The 16,315-nt window shown below is 48.4% G+C and overlaps 1 protein-coding gene across 1 annotated transcript in view; it reads right to left on the reverse strand.

Moving 5' to 3' along the window:
- Nucleotides 1-16,315, reverse strand: part of LOC102374122 (LIM/homeobox protein Lhx4) — a 48,177-nt gene that overhangs the window by 6,089 nt on the left and 25,773 nt on the right. Inside the window, exon 3 of the mRNA XM_006037490.1 lies at nt 3,545-3,747. Within this exon, the coding sequence (XP_006037552.1) occupies nt 3,545-3,747 (203 nt within the window). The remainder of the gene's footprint in view (nt 1-3,544; nt 3,748-16,315) is intronic.

Consider the following 16,315-nt stretch of genomic DNA (forward strand, 5'->3'; position numbering starts at 1 on the left):
GCAGCTCTTTAACACTGCATAATAGAGAACTGTCTAGGCATAGGGAATGAGTCAGAAAACTACACCCACATCAGGCAAGGAGAATTCAGAGATGCAAACTGTCACTACCCTATAGTGGAGTTTTGGCCAGGAGGTCAAAGTGTTATGGGGCCTGTACTGGCCACAACTAGTTGAGACTCATGATACATCTCATGCAGTAGGCTTCATGGACAGCATCCCAGCACCTCTTACCACCCTGTTAAGGGTTGGCTCTATTATGAGTTGGAGCAGGGGGTCCCATGGGTCAGACCAGCTCCACATGCTGAGTCCAGCATGTGGGTCGGGTCCAATCATGGGGGCCATGTATACCACACACCCTGGACCAGCTCCATGTACTGCACGCAGTGTGGGAGCCCAGGCCTGTGCCCTACATGTGGCATGTGGCCTGGTGTGGGGCACACCACATGCAGTGTGTGGATCTAGTCCGAGACCTGGGCAGCACTGTGGGCCAGATGACAGGGTTCCACAGGCTGAATCTTTGCCACCCCTGGACTGAAGTAAATCACACCAGCTCCGCTTTGTACAAGAAGTAGCTTCTCCTTGAACATGTTCCCTCAAATTAATGGTTAGGCTCAAACATGTTAGTTTGGGAAAATACAAGATACATATGGATCTGACCTGGAAGAACCAATATCCTCTGGAGAGGGGGCACTTAGTTCTATGAGTCCGGTGAATCCTCTGTCACTAACACACACTGATATTCCAGCCCTGGAATAGTCCCTGGCCACGTCTAAACAAGGTGCTTACTGCGCCGTAGCAAATTACTACTGTGTAGTAGCTTGTTAGTACTGTGCAGAAGAGTTGCAGGGCATGAACTGTGATGTGACACTGCTGTGCAGCAGTAACAAGCTACTGCACAGTAGTAATGAGTTACAGCACAGTAAACGTCCCCTGGAAGCCATGCGGGGAAGCTACTGTACACTAACGCAAGTACTAAATGACTGCGCAGTAACAACTACGTAGTCAGTGTCTTGTGTAGTGACAGCCACTTTCTATGAATGGATATTCATTCTCCAAGTTAATTCTATTTCTGTGTAGATTGATCCAGGTCGGAATAACCTTACTGTAGTAGTAGAAGAGCAGGAAGAGCTCTGTCCTGCTCTCAGTGAAGTCAATGGCAAAATTTCTATTGCCTCCAATGGGAGCAGGGTAAAGCCCTTTCACTTTATTCTGACATGGCCTTTCTGAGCTAGCTTTTCTATGGAAGGGCAGACCCAGAGGAACTGATGGAATATTCTCATCTCAACCATCCCATAACAGAGAAACACATATTGTTTCTAATGGGAGACTGAAAATCAGTTCACTTGCTACTACTACTACTACTAAATAATGGGCACGTCTACACGTTGCCCTATGGTGACTTTATTACTGCGCTGTGCTTTCGTACTTCCTTTTGGAAGTACGAAAGCACAGCATGGTAACCACACATGTAGCACAGTTATTTTTAGCAGCTACTTTGCTGTAGCAGTGTGCTATAATGGGAGAGGATGCCACTACGGCAAAGTAGCTGCTGGTCACATGTAGATGCTGGTGGATGCTAAGCTACCATAGCACACCATTACAGCAACGTAGCATCACATATAGACACGTCCAATTAATCTGAGCTGAAGTGCTGATCAGATCTGGATTCCAACCTTCCCATAGCATGCAAAATTTGGACCCAGATTCCTATATGGGCCAATCTCAAATTACAATAGAAACAAGATAATAATATAGAAATAATAGGAGCCTAGGGACAAAGGACTGGAAGAGACCTTCCAGCTTATCAAAACCAGTGTGCTTTTATCGCAGGTACCATATCATGACCAGGGCTGTGAGACATATCAAACTCCATCCTAACACATGTCTGGGTACTTGTCCCTACTGCTTTTAGAAGACTGTTGCAGAGCCTCCTTGCTCTGCTGGTTAGAAACCTTCTAATTTCCAGTGAAGCTGAACTAACAACAAGACATGATAAAGAAACTGCTATAAAAACTGCCATAGCTTTTCTTGCATCCTATACAAGCTCATGCCAATTAGATACTTTATCCTTTCTTTCCTTAATGGTTGTGAAAGAGAGCTGGATGGACAAGCTTTGTGATTCACATCTCTGCAGAACAGGTACAGCAAAAGGAGTGGCAAGAAAAGCTTCCCTCATACTGGACTACTGATCTGCCTCATCCTACCCTAGGTGGCAGGTATGGGCAGGAGGGGGCTAGTGCTTCCTTGGAGGCTACTAGCAAGGGGTCATGGTGGTGACAACTAGGTTTGTGATGTGGATCTCCACTCTAACGCCTCTCAGGAATGACTGGCCTGACTAGAAGGGAGTCACCTATCTTCCTGGCATCACCTTTTCCTAATCTCCTGTGCCAGAAATTCCTTTTTCATGGTCCCCCCCCGCCATATTTCTATTCCCCAGTATTCTTAAATTTTAATTCAGTGTTAATCATCCAAACACCAATTATCCAGACCACTCAGTTTTCCAAACCCAGGACATGCCACCGATCTGCACAGTGTGTGGTAGAAGTGAGAGCAAGGGAGACTAAAAGAAAAAAAAGAACCATTTTGATGATTGAGGAAAAGACTGGGAAATAATAAACAAACTGAAGAAAGTTTGCATATATTATGTACATAAATGCTCATTTAATGCATTAACCAAATATTGATTTTATAAATGGGCTTTGGTCCCATTTAGTCTGGATAATTGACTCTACTGTACTAGGGATTGAGTTTTAAAGATATTTTTGAAGGTGAAGATAGGTGTCTAGTGGGATTTTCAGAAGCATTTAGGTGCCTAACTCACAATTACTTGAACCTGTTGGTGTTTAAACCTCTTTGGAAACCTGGTCATAAGTGCATTTCTTTGTGAAACAGCATCTTTTTTCCTAAGGGTCCGCCTGCTTCAGCTGTTTATTTCCCACATGAGGTTGGTGGATTAATCCTTTCAACAAGATGTTCACTCTCACAGCAGAGTGCAATGTCAGGTGGGCAGCAGACAGCTGAAAAGCTGCAAGGAGATCCTGGTCTCTTGCTGGTGATCTCAGGAACAAAAAATGGAGGAAGACAAATACAAAAAAAGAAAAGGAAAAAGGGAAATATACGGCCTAACCCCAAGACAGCCCAGCCCTTAAGGACAGGTTCAACTTTATACATGTGAGCAATCCTAGTCGTGCCAGTGAGACTATTTGTGTACTCGATGTTATGCATGTACTAAGGGACACAGCAGAGCAAGGGGATAAACACACTCAGACCTGGATGAGAGGCCAAGCATAACCAAGATCCAACCACCCTGTAAGCATTATCTAGTCCAGAATTTAGATCCGCATTTCCCAGAATTTTCACAGCAAATCCTGGGCAGGCCCACTAAAAGCTTGCATACTCTAAGCAACCATCAAAATCCTTATTACCCAGACTTTCCTTATGATGGGTCATAATCTGAAACTCAGTTTTACAGATGGCATCTTCCAGGCATGGACCCCACCCCCCTACCTTTTTTGGTGTAGCTAGCTAATTGCTCAACACCTACCATTCTGTTTCGCTGTCTCGTAGTCCTCTTTGCAGACCAGGCGCCCATCTTCCATGAGGTAGAATTCATCACCCGTGGCCAGTTGACGGTTGCAGATGATACAGGCAAAGCAATGCAGATGATAGACAAAGTCCTGGGCTTTCCGTACCACCTGGGTTGGAGGAATTCCCTGCTGGCAGGCCGTGCATTTGGTACCAAAACGCCTGCAAAGAGGACAAGCAGCAGCTCTGACATGGATGGAGTAATGGTGAGAAATAAACTGCTAGAGCCGATGGGAATCTCTTGAGCAGGTGAGTGTGTGCTGCCAGGAGGCAATGACTGGGGATGAGGGTGGGGGAGCAGGGAAGAAGGGGCAGAGTTTAAAACAGCAATCAACCTAATTATGCATGACATTTCACACAGCAGGGCTTTATCTTCTTCAGCATGAAAGACTGGCTTAATGGCTCTCAGAAAGGTTTGATTTTAATGGTCCTTTTAACTAATGCTTAGAGGCAGTGCGATTTCCCCTGCAAGGACAGTACATATTTCATCCACATTAATACCAAATAAATTAATTACATTCACTGCTAGCATGATGAATCCCAGATTAATTCAAAATGATAGGGCTCTTACACAGTAATGATAGCTGGCAGTATGCATCTGCCGCACCGACGGGTGTCTAAGGGTGGGCAAATGTATCTGAAATACTGAGTATACCCAACTATGAGCGTACACCTCCCAGTGTGTGCTTCTGAGTAGCTGTGCTACTGACAGCACACAGCTATGTAATGTACTAATCTTGAGGCTGAAATGTATCATAATGAGTGAGCTCCTTGCAGGTGGGACTGAATGAGCGTGCAGATAAGCATCCTTGCCTCAGCGCACAGCAGAGGGCAGCTAAGGGAGTAGGCATGCTAAGCAGAGCTCTGCAAGTGTGCAGCGGGGTATACACATGTGACAGCTTGCATCTCTGTGTGTCTGAGAGCAAGTACCTGTGTGTATTTGTAAGCCTGGGTATAAAATGCATTTGTGTGTGCGCATGTCCTTTGTACAATGTATTTGTGTTTGCCTGCCTGAGAGTGAGTCTGTTTTAATGCATGCGTGTATGTCTGTGTGTTCCTGTAAAGTATACGGTTCTGAAGGTCTGGACAGACATGCATTTGAAGTGCTCTGAATCCCAGAGCGCTTCAAATTCAGTACCATGCAGATATGCATTACTTGGGTATGTCTTTTGTATTAGCTGGGACAGAACATTGTTCAAGGCAGTTTGTTATTCACATGTTCAATCACTTAATTTCAAGATGATTACATTCCCCAGATCACTGTTATGCCATTCCAATGCATAACGTCAGATCCCTGACATCGTGGGATCTGCTCCCTGTTTACATGAGAATTAGTGAGATGAATCATGATCTTAGAGGCAAGTTCTAAAATAAACTCAAAACAACACCCTCTTGGCCATGGGTGGATCTAGGATTTTGTAAAGGGGGGTGCAGGAACAGCGACCAGCACTGCAGAAGTGATTGCACCTGTGCTCCCAGCTTCCCTGCATACCCCCCTGCTGGGCAGACTGCACTATGGGAGCTGCAGCCAGGGACTTTTTTTAAGTCCCCGAAGCAGGTAAATATTTTGCCACCCTCCCATCTTGTTCCTTCCCCACCTACAACTGCCACTGTCCCCACAGTCCCTGGCTACCTTGGGGGTGGGGAGGGGGGCCCAGAGATGCTCCTGCCCTGCTCCAGTCAGGTGAACAGGGAGCCTGATCAGCTAGGGACAGCATCAGTAATGACAGCAGTGGGTGCATCCCCGCTCCCCATGTCTGCTCCCAAGCTGGCAGGGAACACCAGGGGGGACCGGGCAGTAAGGAGGAACCCGCTCACCACCATCACTGCCACTGTTCCTGGCTGAGCCTAGATCCCTGTGCAACCTAGCTGGAGCAGGTCAGGAGCAGGTCTGGAGATCTCCCTGCCCCTGGGTCAGTAGGGATGGTGGCAGAAGTGGGCAGAGGAGGGGAAGGATGTGCTGCTGAGCACAGAGGGAAGAGGAGGAGATCTTACCTGCTTCAGAGACTTGGAGACTCAAAAGGGGGAGTGATCGCACCACTGCACCCCCTCTGGATCCATCCCTGCTCTTGGACAGTTCTGCAGTTGTAGCAACACATCTTTAGGGGAAATCCAAAATCAGGCATTTCTCAGGATTGATTAATGGCAGGACTGATTATCAGCTTGTGAACTGGCCTATCTCTATTACACACAACCCAAGTGAGACCAGAGACCTATTGTGCAAGGAATTGACATATACTTAGTCAGACAGACCTGCCTCAAGGAATGAACACTCTAACAGACATGAAGATGAAAAACTAGAGGTGACACAACTTGCCACAGGTCCCACAGCAAGTAAATAGCAGAGGTAAACTTAGACCCCGGTCTCCTGCCTCGCAGCCCAGCACCATGTCCACGAGACCATAATACCTCTTATCTGCATACGGATGCACAGCTGCCCATATTGTTTTTAAATAAATAACCAATGGACAAACCCAAACCTTTCCCATATGCATGAACAAATCAGTCTGATACAAGGAAATACTGTCTTATACCTTCTAGTCCTTCTGATCTCTAGCACTAGGCATTACCAAAGAGTGCTGAGATCCACAGCTCAAGGCACTCACAGACATCACACATTATTCATGTCCAGGGAGATATTCTATAGCAAAGGGATGTTCTCTCATGAGAGCTGATGCTGTCCTAGCTGCAGCATGCAACAGTCACTCTGCTATTGAATTTTACTGGCCAAGAGCCCTAGCTGACATACGTGCACTAGAGACATGAAAGCTAATGTGTGGCGTAAATTTAATCTACATACGGACAGTGATTCATGCTGCTGGGTTGCAAGTGCCCAAGAAAAATGAAAAATAAATGGACTTCTCTGCCACGGTTTTTAGTAATAGCAGCAATTTCCCTGATTGTGGGATTCACACCAGGGACTAATGAAAGCAGCTCTATGTTGTCTTTCATGTCCCACCTGCAAACAGGGCTCTCTCTTTCTCAGTGTACCCTTACTGCAGCTGCTGTGTGAGGAAGGCCACTGTTTTCAACACACACACACACACACACACACACACACACACACACACACACACACACACACACACACACACACACACACACACACACACACAAAATCCAGTCTCTCTCTCACACACAAAATCCAGTTCCAAGTGAGGGACAAGAGACACTTACCCCTCCACAGTCCTGCCTTTAGTTCCAGAACCGACAGATAAACAGAGCCTAGAGAGTGAGCCAGACCCATACAGGCCAAGGCACATGGAAGATGTGTGCTGGGTCGATACCTCCCCCAGGCAATGTCAGACAGCAGAGCTTCTACGGTTCTCATCTCCATGTAAAGGTACCCTCTTCTCCTGCCCAACAAAAAGTGGGGTGGACTCAGGAAGAGGGAATGCCCCCACTGGTGGAAAGTTTACGCAAGAGTTTCTCTTATTCCCCTTCTATAGCAGCAGGTGTGAATTAAATACTTTTCTTCTAGGTGTCATATCCATGTAAAGTAGAAGTAATGCAACTTCAGTTTTGCAACCCTTGAAAGAATCAGAAGTCAGGAAACACACATTTAAGGTTTCAACAGCAACAGTAACTCAGCCGTGTTGCATAGGTCCTAGTGGTTTCAACAACATAAAACAGGAGGTACTGAGTTGCTGGACCAGGTAACAGCCCCTGCCTGCACACAGCGCCATGGCCTTTGTGTTGCTGTTGGAACCTTACAGATAAAATGTTGTCTGTGCAAATGCTACATCATGCTAATGTAAGTTATGAATTTAATTCCCTTACTGCAAGCTTGGGGGAAGGAGGTTACTCCTCAATTGTGCATTTCAGTGGGTTACTTATAGCTAGCATGTTAATAACAAGCCTGGTGTCTTCAGCTAAGTCTTATAGGCCCATTCCTCTCTCTCAATAATCTCCACAGAATCTCACCAAAAGGAACAGTCTTCAATCATTAATTTACTTTTCATTTTAATTAATTAAACACTCCCCCCCCCAACCCAGCAAAGGCACCATGAGGACTATATTCTTGTTTAATTGAAAGTTCCACTCCACACTGGACAAATTTGCACATGTACAATTAGGTTCCTAAATCCATAGGGGAGTGGAGAAATCTGACTTCCCAGCTCTGCCACTGACCTGCTGGGTGACCATGGCCAGATCCCTTTGCTTCTCTTTGCCTCTCTGTTTCCCCTCGCATTCTTCTCTGATATGACTGTAAGCTTCCCAGGGTCTCTCGTGTGTTTGGACAGCACTTTACCAAAATAATCACGTGCTCATCTGGGTTATCTCAGTGCTATTATAACCTGAATGCCAACAGGCACAAAGGGAACCATGTAGCATTTGGAAGGGAAGAAAGAAAAGCTTGGGTTGCGTGACTCCATCTCTCCCTTAGTTATGGCTAAGATCATGGGACAGGAAGAGAGAGTGACATGGGAGGAATTTTACTCAACTCAGCAAAACCTGTGTTGTATTGCAGACTGCAGAAAAACCTCTTACCAGGCCCAATTGAGCGGGTGGCATTAAAGAGACAGAGGAGATGGATGGGGAAAGCAAGAGCTGGACTCCCTCACAGCCAGCGCGCTTTATGTTCACATGCTTTTTTTTTTTTGCATTATTGACATCTGACTCCTGCCTGCGCAGACCTTGGCCTTGGGTGGCACTGCCTGATCTGGGGCCATGCTTTGGGTGGATGTGCAGTCTGGTTTGTCTCTCTGTTGCTGAGCTACTCCTCTCGGCATTTATGCTCTATATGCTCAGTCATATTGATGCAGCGCTACATTTAATAAGCATTGCAGGAGATAAAAGGGCAGTGCAGCCCTGTCCCTGGGGTTACCTGTGCCAGTGATTAGCCCTAAGAAGGGAACAATGTGTTTAAAAATTGAGTCTCCTCTCTTGCAGAGAGGGTTTGGATGCAGAGACCATGGTACCCAGAGCTCCCATAGTTGGTGCTAAGAGATTTTGGAAGGGAAACAAAATTGTCTACCCCAGGACATAAGCCAATCCATAACTGCTAACAGTTTAGCTGAGATCTCCCAGAGGGGCAGATCGCCCTTCAGCAACCTACTCTAAAGTTTCTTTGTGCACCTTTCCCTGAGGCAGTAGTCAGTGTCCACCACTAAATTAGCTGTATTGTGGTTCCAGTCCAGGTGGAAAATTCTTATGGATCCTCACTTGAATGGTTCAGTGGGGGCCACGTAGAACAGCCGCCCCGTGCTCTGGGGGCTGGCAGTGAGGTGGGGGCACATGCCCACTCTCCACACTTGGGCATCAGGAAGCTGTCATGGGAGAAGGTGCTCAGTCAGTGCCTGGAATACTCTCTCCATTGCACTCTACCAGGTGATGCTGCGTGCTACAGGCCCCTGGGCTAGGTTGTGACTTCCGGCATGTTACACACTCCACAGGATGCTTCTCTGCATTCACGTGTGTTTGTATAGTATCCACCACAATAGCAATCTTCAGTAACAGCAGCAACAGCTGCTGCCTGACAGTAACAAAGAGATACCCAGTACTTAAATACTATAGCTGTGGCACCTTATAAGACAGCTAGCATAGAGAAAGATTATGAAGGCTGCTGCTCAGACAAACATCAAACCCCATGCATTGACAAAGAGATAAGGATAGCAGAGTGTGCACGATGTGGACATGATGATGGGGGTGCAGCACTCCTGGGGATACCAGCTCCCAAGCCCCGGATGTTCTTAAAGAGACTTATAAATAAATAAAGCAAACCCTTGGTCTCAGGCAAAGTGTCCAGTTATAGCTTCACTGAAATAAACTCACTGCAACCCCCAGAGAAATCCTTTTCAGTAACCCCATATTGTGAGGCGCTCACTATCCCTGTCCATGGACCATAGCATTTAGTTGGGGCTGTGGTCTAATTTTTGGCTTATAAAGTGTCTGGGGTAACTTCCTCATAGCTAGAGTGAGGCATTTGGCTTATTTCTGTTTCCTGAGGTGGCTAGTGAGAGCAAGACAGTGTTGTATAAGAAAGAAGGGGAGAGATGCTCAGGAAGCTGACAAGCAGGTGGAAGGGACCAGAGCAAGCCTTTGTGTGGGTGGGAAATAAGCCCATCTCCCCACCTAGCTCTGCCAAGGCATTTAAACTCTGCCCAGCAGCAACAATTGCAGTGCCAGCCCTCGGCCTCCCCCCAGCCCTGCTAGTGCAGGTTGTTCCAGACCTGCAGCCCCTCCCTTCCCCTTCCCGGCTCATTCCCAGCCACGAACACTTCCCCGCATTGGAGGCTGCCAGCTGGGCTGACCTGTGTCAGACTTGTGGGCTGTCAGCAAATGTCTAAGAGGATGAAATGCCAGACATCTTTTAGCTTCTGACAACAGGAACACTTTGAACTCAGTTCTGCAGTGGAGGAAAGCAAGTGAATTAGACCCCTGAGCCACGGCGCACTGCAATGCAGAATGGTCAGTGACCCAGCGAATGGCTGCAGGATGCTCCACAGACACAACTGTCACTGAAATGGCTGTCTCCCCTCAATCCCCACCTGCTCTGCCTCTAGACCCAGCTACACAGCACCAGCTTGCTGTGCCACAGGGCGGGTGACACACAGTCACCTGTCAATTAGCAGGTACTAGCTGGTGATTCAGCCCCCACCCCCAGCCAGTTGCTAGTCTGGCACACAGCTATGCCTCTACCATTGGTGAGGCACTAGGGTATGCTGCTGTGCATAGGCACTTGTCACCATGCCACCACATCTGGGCAGTCAGCTCTCCCTCCTCTTATAGCCTTGCAGCGTGCAGTGAGCTGCCCCAGCAGGCACTCCCCTGCACAACAGGGGAGTCCTGCCTCGTAGGTTCTCACACCCATTTTGAAGTCAAGCTCAGCCTTTCTATTGAGCTTGTGGGCTCTGGACCAAACCCAGCTTGCTGGATGCCACTCCTAAGTATCCCATACCGTGGGGCATCAGATGATCCAGGGGTTTTCTGGGCTGCATCATTCAAAAGACAAAGGCCTACTTAAAATTTATAGCACATTTTTTGCTGGATGTAGCACTCACCTCGTTGTTCTAGTGTCTGAACACCAGGAGCTACATAGAAACCAGATTTATTGCTCCTCCACTATGGAAAAGCTGAGACGTTACAGCTGGTCCAAGACAGAGTTTAAGACCCTGCTGGTTCCTAGGAATTCAGCCAGAGGCAGTCAGAAGGGGTAGCAGCAGCAGCAGCAGCAGGTCTCTGATTGCTGGCTGAGAGCAGGATACCATGGACAGCAATGCAAACCCCACCCCCAAAGTCCACAGAGATGCAATGCAATTGTGTAAAGGACTCCATTTAGGTTGCCTACCCCCAGCAGACAGCCTTCCCTGAGTCTGCTGAGCTGGATCGAATGTTTGTGACTGGTCAGATCACCAGAGTTACTCATCTTGTAGATAGCAGGGAGCCAAACCATGTGGGGTGCATGTACACTGACGTAGCCATCATCTTCCCATCTACGCCCAACCTGTAATGTGCTCCCAGGCCATAAAACTCTGCCCTGTCCCCGAGTGCCTCTTCTCTTCACTATGAAGCTGTACAGGGATTAGCCATATTAAGGTGCTAAGACACTCCTCTCTCCTGCCACCAAAATTCAGAGTTAGAAAACTGACTCTGCACCAAACAGCTTCCCTTGATGCTTGCAATGGCAAAAGCAGCCTCTGTAAAGGACATTCTGCCCCTTTGTGCCTAACACTGCAGACTGGCTTCTCCCCAGGTTGCTTAGTCGCTTACACCTTGCTGCCTGGATAGGATTTTACACCCACAAAGGTAAGCAACTGCAGGCAGGAAGAAGGCCCTACAAAGCTGATTCCCATAACAGCAAAAGCAAGCCACAAATTACAGATCCAAGTTGTTGAAAAGTGGGGCAGGGGAAGGGGCAGGAGAAGCAAGCATTGCTACAAAGTTGGCTGCAGTGTCTCATCTGGTGGGCAACACTGGGGGTGGGGGGAGCGAGAGGATCAGGCAGGGAGGAGAAACCCGCCTGCTGCTGTCACTGTCGGGGCTGAGCCCGGCTCCTCACGAAGCCCAGCTAAAGCAGAGCAGGAGCAGTTGTGAAGCCTCCCTCTGCCCCTGGCTCTGGGAAGCCAGAGACAGTGGCAGTGGTGGGCAGTGGGAGGAGGGAAGGGGAGGGAAAGTGGCTCTGACTATGGAGGAGAAGGGAAGGGGTGAATTCTTACCCAATTCAAAGACATCAGAAGTCCTTGGCTGCTGCTCCCCTGGCAGCATCAAATGAAAAGGGGTTGTCACCGCACCCGTTCTGGACACACCCTCGATTTTAGCTAACTGCACCTCCACAGCCCTTTTCCTTTCAGAGTTGCAGTCTCTGCATCACTCTGGTATTAGTCTAGGTGATCTAGGCCAGGGGCGGCCTACCTGCAATCAGGTAGGGGACAGGCAGCATGGTGGCAGACTGAGCAAGAAGCAGAAAAACAGGACAGCAGATCAGGCAGGGAGCAGAAAGCAGAGCAGCAGTTTAGGCAAGAGAAGGGGACTGGAATGGCACGTGGGGAGGGTGCGGGGCTAATTATGTCTGTCTAGAAGGTTGCTCCCCCCCCCACACACACACACACTGACCTGGGCCATATAGAAGATGACCATAGCATGTCACATCTGACCTGTGTCAGACCACACATAGCATGTTTCACCTCGCTCTTCTGGCTTGTGCTCTCGGACCACGGGTAGCAACCATTTCAAAACAGAACCTGTGGGTGACAATATGTTGCCCTCCAAGCACACCTGACTCCATGGGTCATCGTAACCCTGAACAGTCCGAATAGGAAGTAGTCTGGTTTCTTGGCAGCCTGATGGTTTATTAGGCAAATGGTACCTACTAGGGAAGTGTGAAGATTCAACCAATTCAGTGGCTGAATCTCTGAATCCGAATCAAACCAGAGGACCCTTTAATCTCTCCACATTGAATCGGAACCCTCCGATTCAAAAGTACTTCTGGTCCAGTTCCAGGTTCGTTGCCAAGCTTGTGGAGGCTCCCCACCCTTGCACTCCTGTGGGACGCTCCATCTGCCCCACCACTGCAGCATTCACAAGCCATGCCTGGTACCTTGAGGTATGTAGAAAAAAGCATTTAAAGCTGTGTCTGTGTCTGAATCGCTGATTCTCTGAATCAGCATCGAATCCTCAGATTTGGATTCGGCCAAATTGAATTGGGGACAGAGATCCGAATCAACAAATCGAATCACTGTCCCCGGTTCGGGCCGAATCCAAATTGAATAGGACCCATTTTGCACACCCCTAGTCTTTTCCCCTCTCTTTACTAGATAAATATGTCATAGAAACTCTAAGTTACAACCACGCTCTTGGAAGTCACGGAGAACTCTGGCTGGCTTAGCTCATGGCAAATAAAGATAAAAAAGCAAGCACTGCAGGTCTGAGCAGATGAACAGTGGCTCACGGGAGAGGGGCTCAGGCTGATACTTACCCTCGTGCAGAGGGCTCCACCCACTGATGTGGACGTTAAGTGGTGTCTGGGCTGAAGCTGCCCTGCTGCACAAAGCAGGGGAAGTCTCAGCCATTGGCTTTGGGTTTTGCCCATTGAAAGGCAGCCTGGTGATAATACCATGCCAAGCACAGCACACAGGTCAGGCACTGAAGGTGTTGGTACAAGAGAAAGACCTGCAGAAACCTGATAAATTTGAAACACAAAGATCAGGAAGGAACTTATTCTTGGGTCCATATTGTCCCTGATGGGCAGTAGGAAATGCTGGTGTTTGCCTTTTTGGGCCAGAAGTGCAATGAAGGAGAAAAGTGGAAGACATGCCCAAGACAGGGGAAGCAGAATAGGTGATATAGAGCCTTACAAAAGATGATATCAGTAGGTTGCAACATTGAGACAATAAGCCAGAAATAATGGAGATGTTCACAGCTTTGCTCCCTGACTGTAGATGAGCTTCTTATATGCTCAAGTCCCCTCTCTCCTCTGCAGCCTGCCCATGAGCTATGACAACAATTTCCAGTTCCTCTCCTCTCAAGCTAATGCCCTGTGCCCATGCTCAGAGCTGGTTTCTAGGAGCATCGCAAAGGCCCAGATCTTCCATTTGGTGTGGTGAAAAGCCAGAAAACACAGAGCACAATTTCCCTTGACTGTATCTTCTTGCCTCTGTTTCAGAGGCATAACAAGGCAGCTTCAGCACTGTCCCCCCACCAAAGGTTTCCTCTCCCCACCCCAAGTTATACTACTGCCCTGTTTGCACCACACACAAGCACTTTTTCTAACCTATTAAATAATTATGCCCTTTAATAGCACTTGTTGGAGTATATCAAATGGTGGGAAACCCTGCTAAGCAATCATATGCAGCGATAAGCACCTGACACCAGATCTGACTGGTTTTAAAAAGAAGAATGAACAATGGGGACGTGATATAAACCTGGAGATTACATTCTGTGTCCTCTTCCCTTCCCCGTGTGTCAGTGTGAGCCTACATATAGCACAGAGCTTCCCTTATAGTATCGCCTGCCTCACACTAGCATCAGTTTTACTGTGGTGGTACCAAGGCCATAGCCAAGGTCAGAAGCCTATTGCACTAGGTGCTCTACCTACACAGAGCAAGAGACCATCCCCAGTGTGCCTTACACCACTGTGGTTATCAACAGCAGTAACAGGTCAGTCCTGTCCAGGATACTGGTATAAATGGCTGGATGTAACCCATATGGGTTTCATTCAGGGTTGAGATTACAGGGATTTAGTTCACTTGTGTTGCTACAAGAGATGCAGAGGTAACAGCAGATGGCCACTCTGGAGCAGCAACAAAACCTGTCTGTGCCATACTAACAGCACTGGTCATCCTACTGTGGTAGAACCAAGGCTGCAAGCCGACTGTGCTAGGTGCTGTACCCTTACAGAACAAGAAACAGCCCCCAGCCCCAAAGTGGCTAGACTCGAATCCAATGCCACTTTTAGATGGGAAGTCACATTTACACAGCTAGATTAGCCATAGAAGATCCTATTCCCCTGGGAAGGTGAGCAACTTCATCAACATCACAAGGAGAAGGGGGACATTCCTTGCACAATAGGTCTCTGGTCTCACTTCGGTTGTGTATAATATAGATAGGCCAGTTCACAAGCAGATAATCAGTCCTGCCATTAATCAATCCTGAGAAATGCCTGATTTTGGATTTCCCCTAAAGATGTGTTGCTACAACTGCAGAACTGTCCAAGAGCAGGGATGGATCCAGAGGGGGTGCAGTGGCACGATCACTCCCCCTTTTGAGTCTCCCACCCTTTATTCCAATACCCTACTGCTTTGAGCATGTACCCAGGGAGTGGGATGCCCAGGTTCTAGGCACCCCTCCCACCTTAGGGGAGCTGAACCTGTATCTTCTCCTTTCCAGCAAAGTGCTCCAGCCACCAGACTACAAGCAGGGATTATCCAGAGCACACCCCCACTCCTATGGAGCAGTATAAGATGGGCAATGTCCTAGACCAGTGGTGCTCAACATTTTTGCCCAGTGGGCCAAATGGGCAGTGCTCAGGCCATCTGTGAGCTAGATCCAGCTGGGGGTCTCAATCTAGCACCCGGGGATGCAGCAGAGCTCCATCTAGCCGTGCAGATGAAGATGGGAGGAAAACTGACCCTGATTCAGCCATGCAAAGGGAGGGGGTGTGGCCTGATTCTGATCTGGCCGTGCAGGGGGAGAGGGCATGGTCCAGCTCCAACATCCCACACAGGGCTTGGGAATTCAGCAGTGTGGAGAATGGTGCTATTAATTGCAGCCACTCCCTTCCATCAAATTTCCCAACCCATGGGGAGTCCCACAGATTGGATGCCATGGCTCTGCAGGCCAGACTAGGCCCATGGGCTGGAGGTTTGCCACCCCTACCCTAAAAGGGATTTGGTTCTGCCCCCAGGGGTGCTGTTGTATTTAGGAGTCATTGGATACAATGGTTAGATGGCACCAGGGCAGCTCCTGTCCATTTAGGGGCAGAGGCCAGAACCCAGGGCCCTTTCCTTACCAAGACAATGCCCATTTCACTGAAGTGTTAACAGTCCCTCCACAATGCTCTCCTTCTGGCCTCATACACTTTCCCTTCTTGTCTGTACAAGTGAGCCAGCTTCAAATGTAGGGGTGAAGGGTGCTTTTGACCATGTCTAACCTATGACCTGCTGACTAGAAGACTTTGCTAAGTGGGAGATGCAGTCTCTGATCCCCTCTGGACCCCAGAACCTGAGTCTTCCACCCCATCCGAGGGTACTGAAGGCACTGGCTGATGTCACTGCACAGCCACTGGTGGGAATATTTGAACACTCGTAGCGCATGGGCCAGGTCCTGGAGGACTGGTAAAGGGCCAATGTGGTCCCCATTTTCAAGAAGGGGAGGAAGAAGGACCCAGGCAACTATAGGCCAGTCAGTCTCACCTCCATCCTAGGCAAAGTCTTTGAAAAAATTATCAAGGCTCACATTTGCGAGAGCCCGGCAGGAAAAATTATGCTTAGGGGAAACCAGCACGGGTTCGTAGCAGGCAGATCATGTCTGACTAATCTAGTCTCTTTTTATGACCAGGTTACGAAACGCCTGGACACAGGAGGAGGGGTGGATGTCGTATACTTAGACTTCAGGAAGGCCTTCGATATGGTATCCCACCCCATACTGGTGAACAAGTTAAGAGGCTGTGACTTGGATGACTACACAGTCCGGTGGGTGGCGAATTGGCTGCAGGGTCGCACCCAGAGAGTCGTGGTGGATGAGTCGGCTTTGACCTGGAAGGGTGTGGGCAGTGGGGTCCCACAGGGCT

This window comes from Alligator sinensis, unplaced genomic scaffold (assembly GCF_000455745.1).
Source record: "Alligator sinensis unplaced genomic scaffold, ASM45574v1 scaffold2165_1, whole genome shotgun sequence".
NCBI classification, from domain to species: domain Eukaryota; kingdom Metazoa; phylum Chordata; order Crocodylia; family Alligatoridae; genus Alligator; species Alligator sinensis.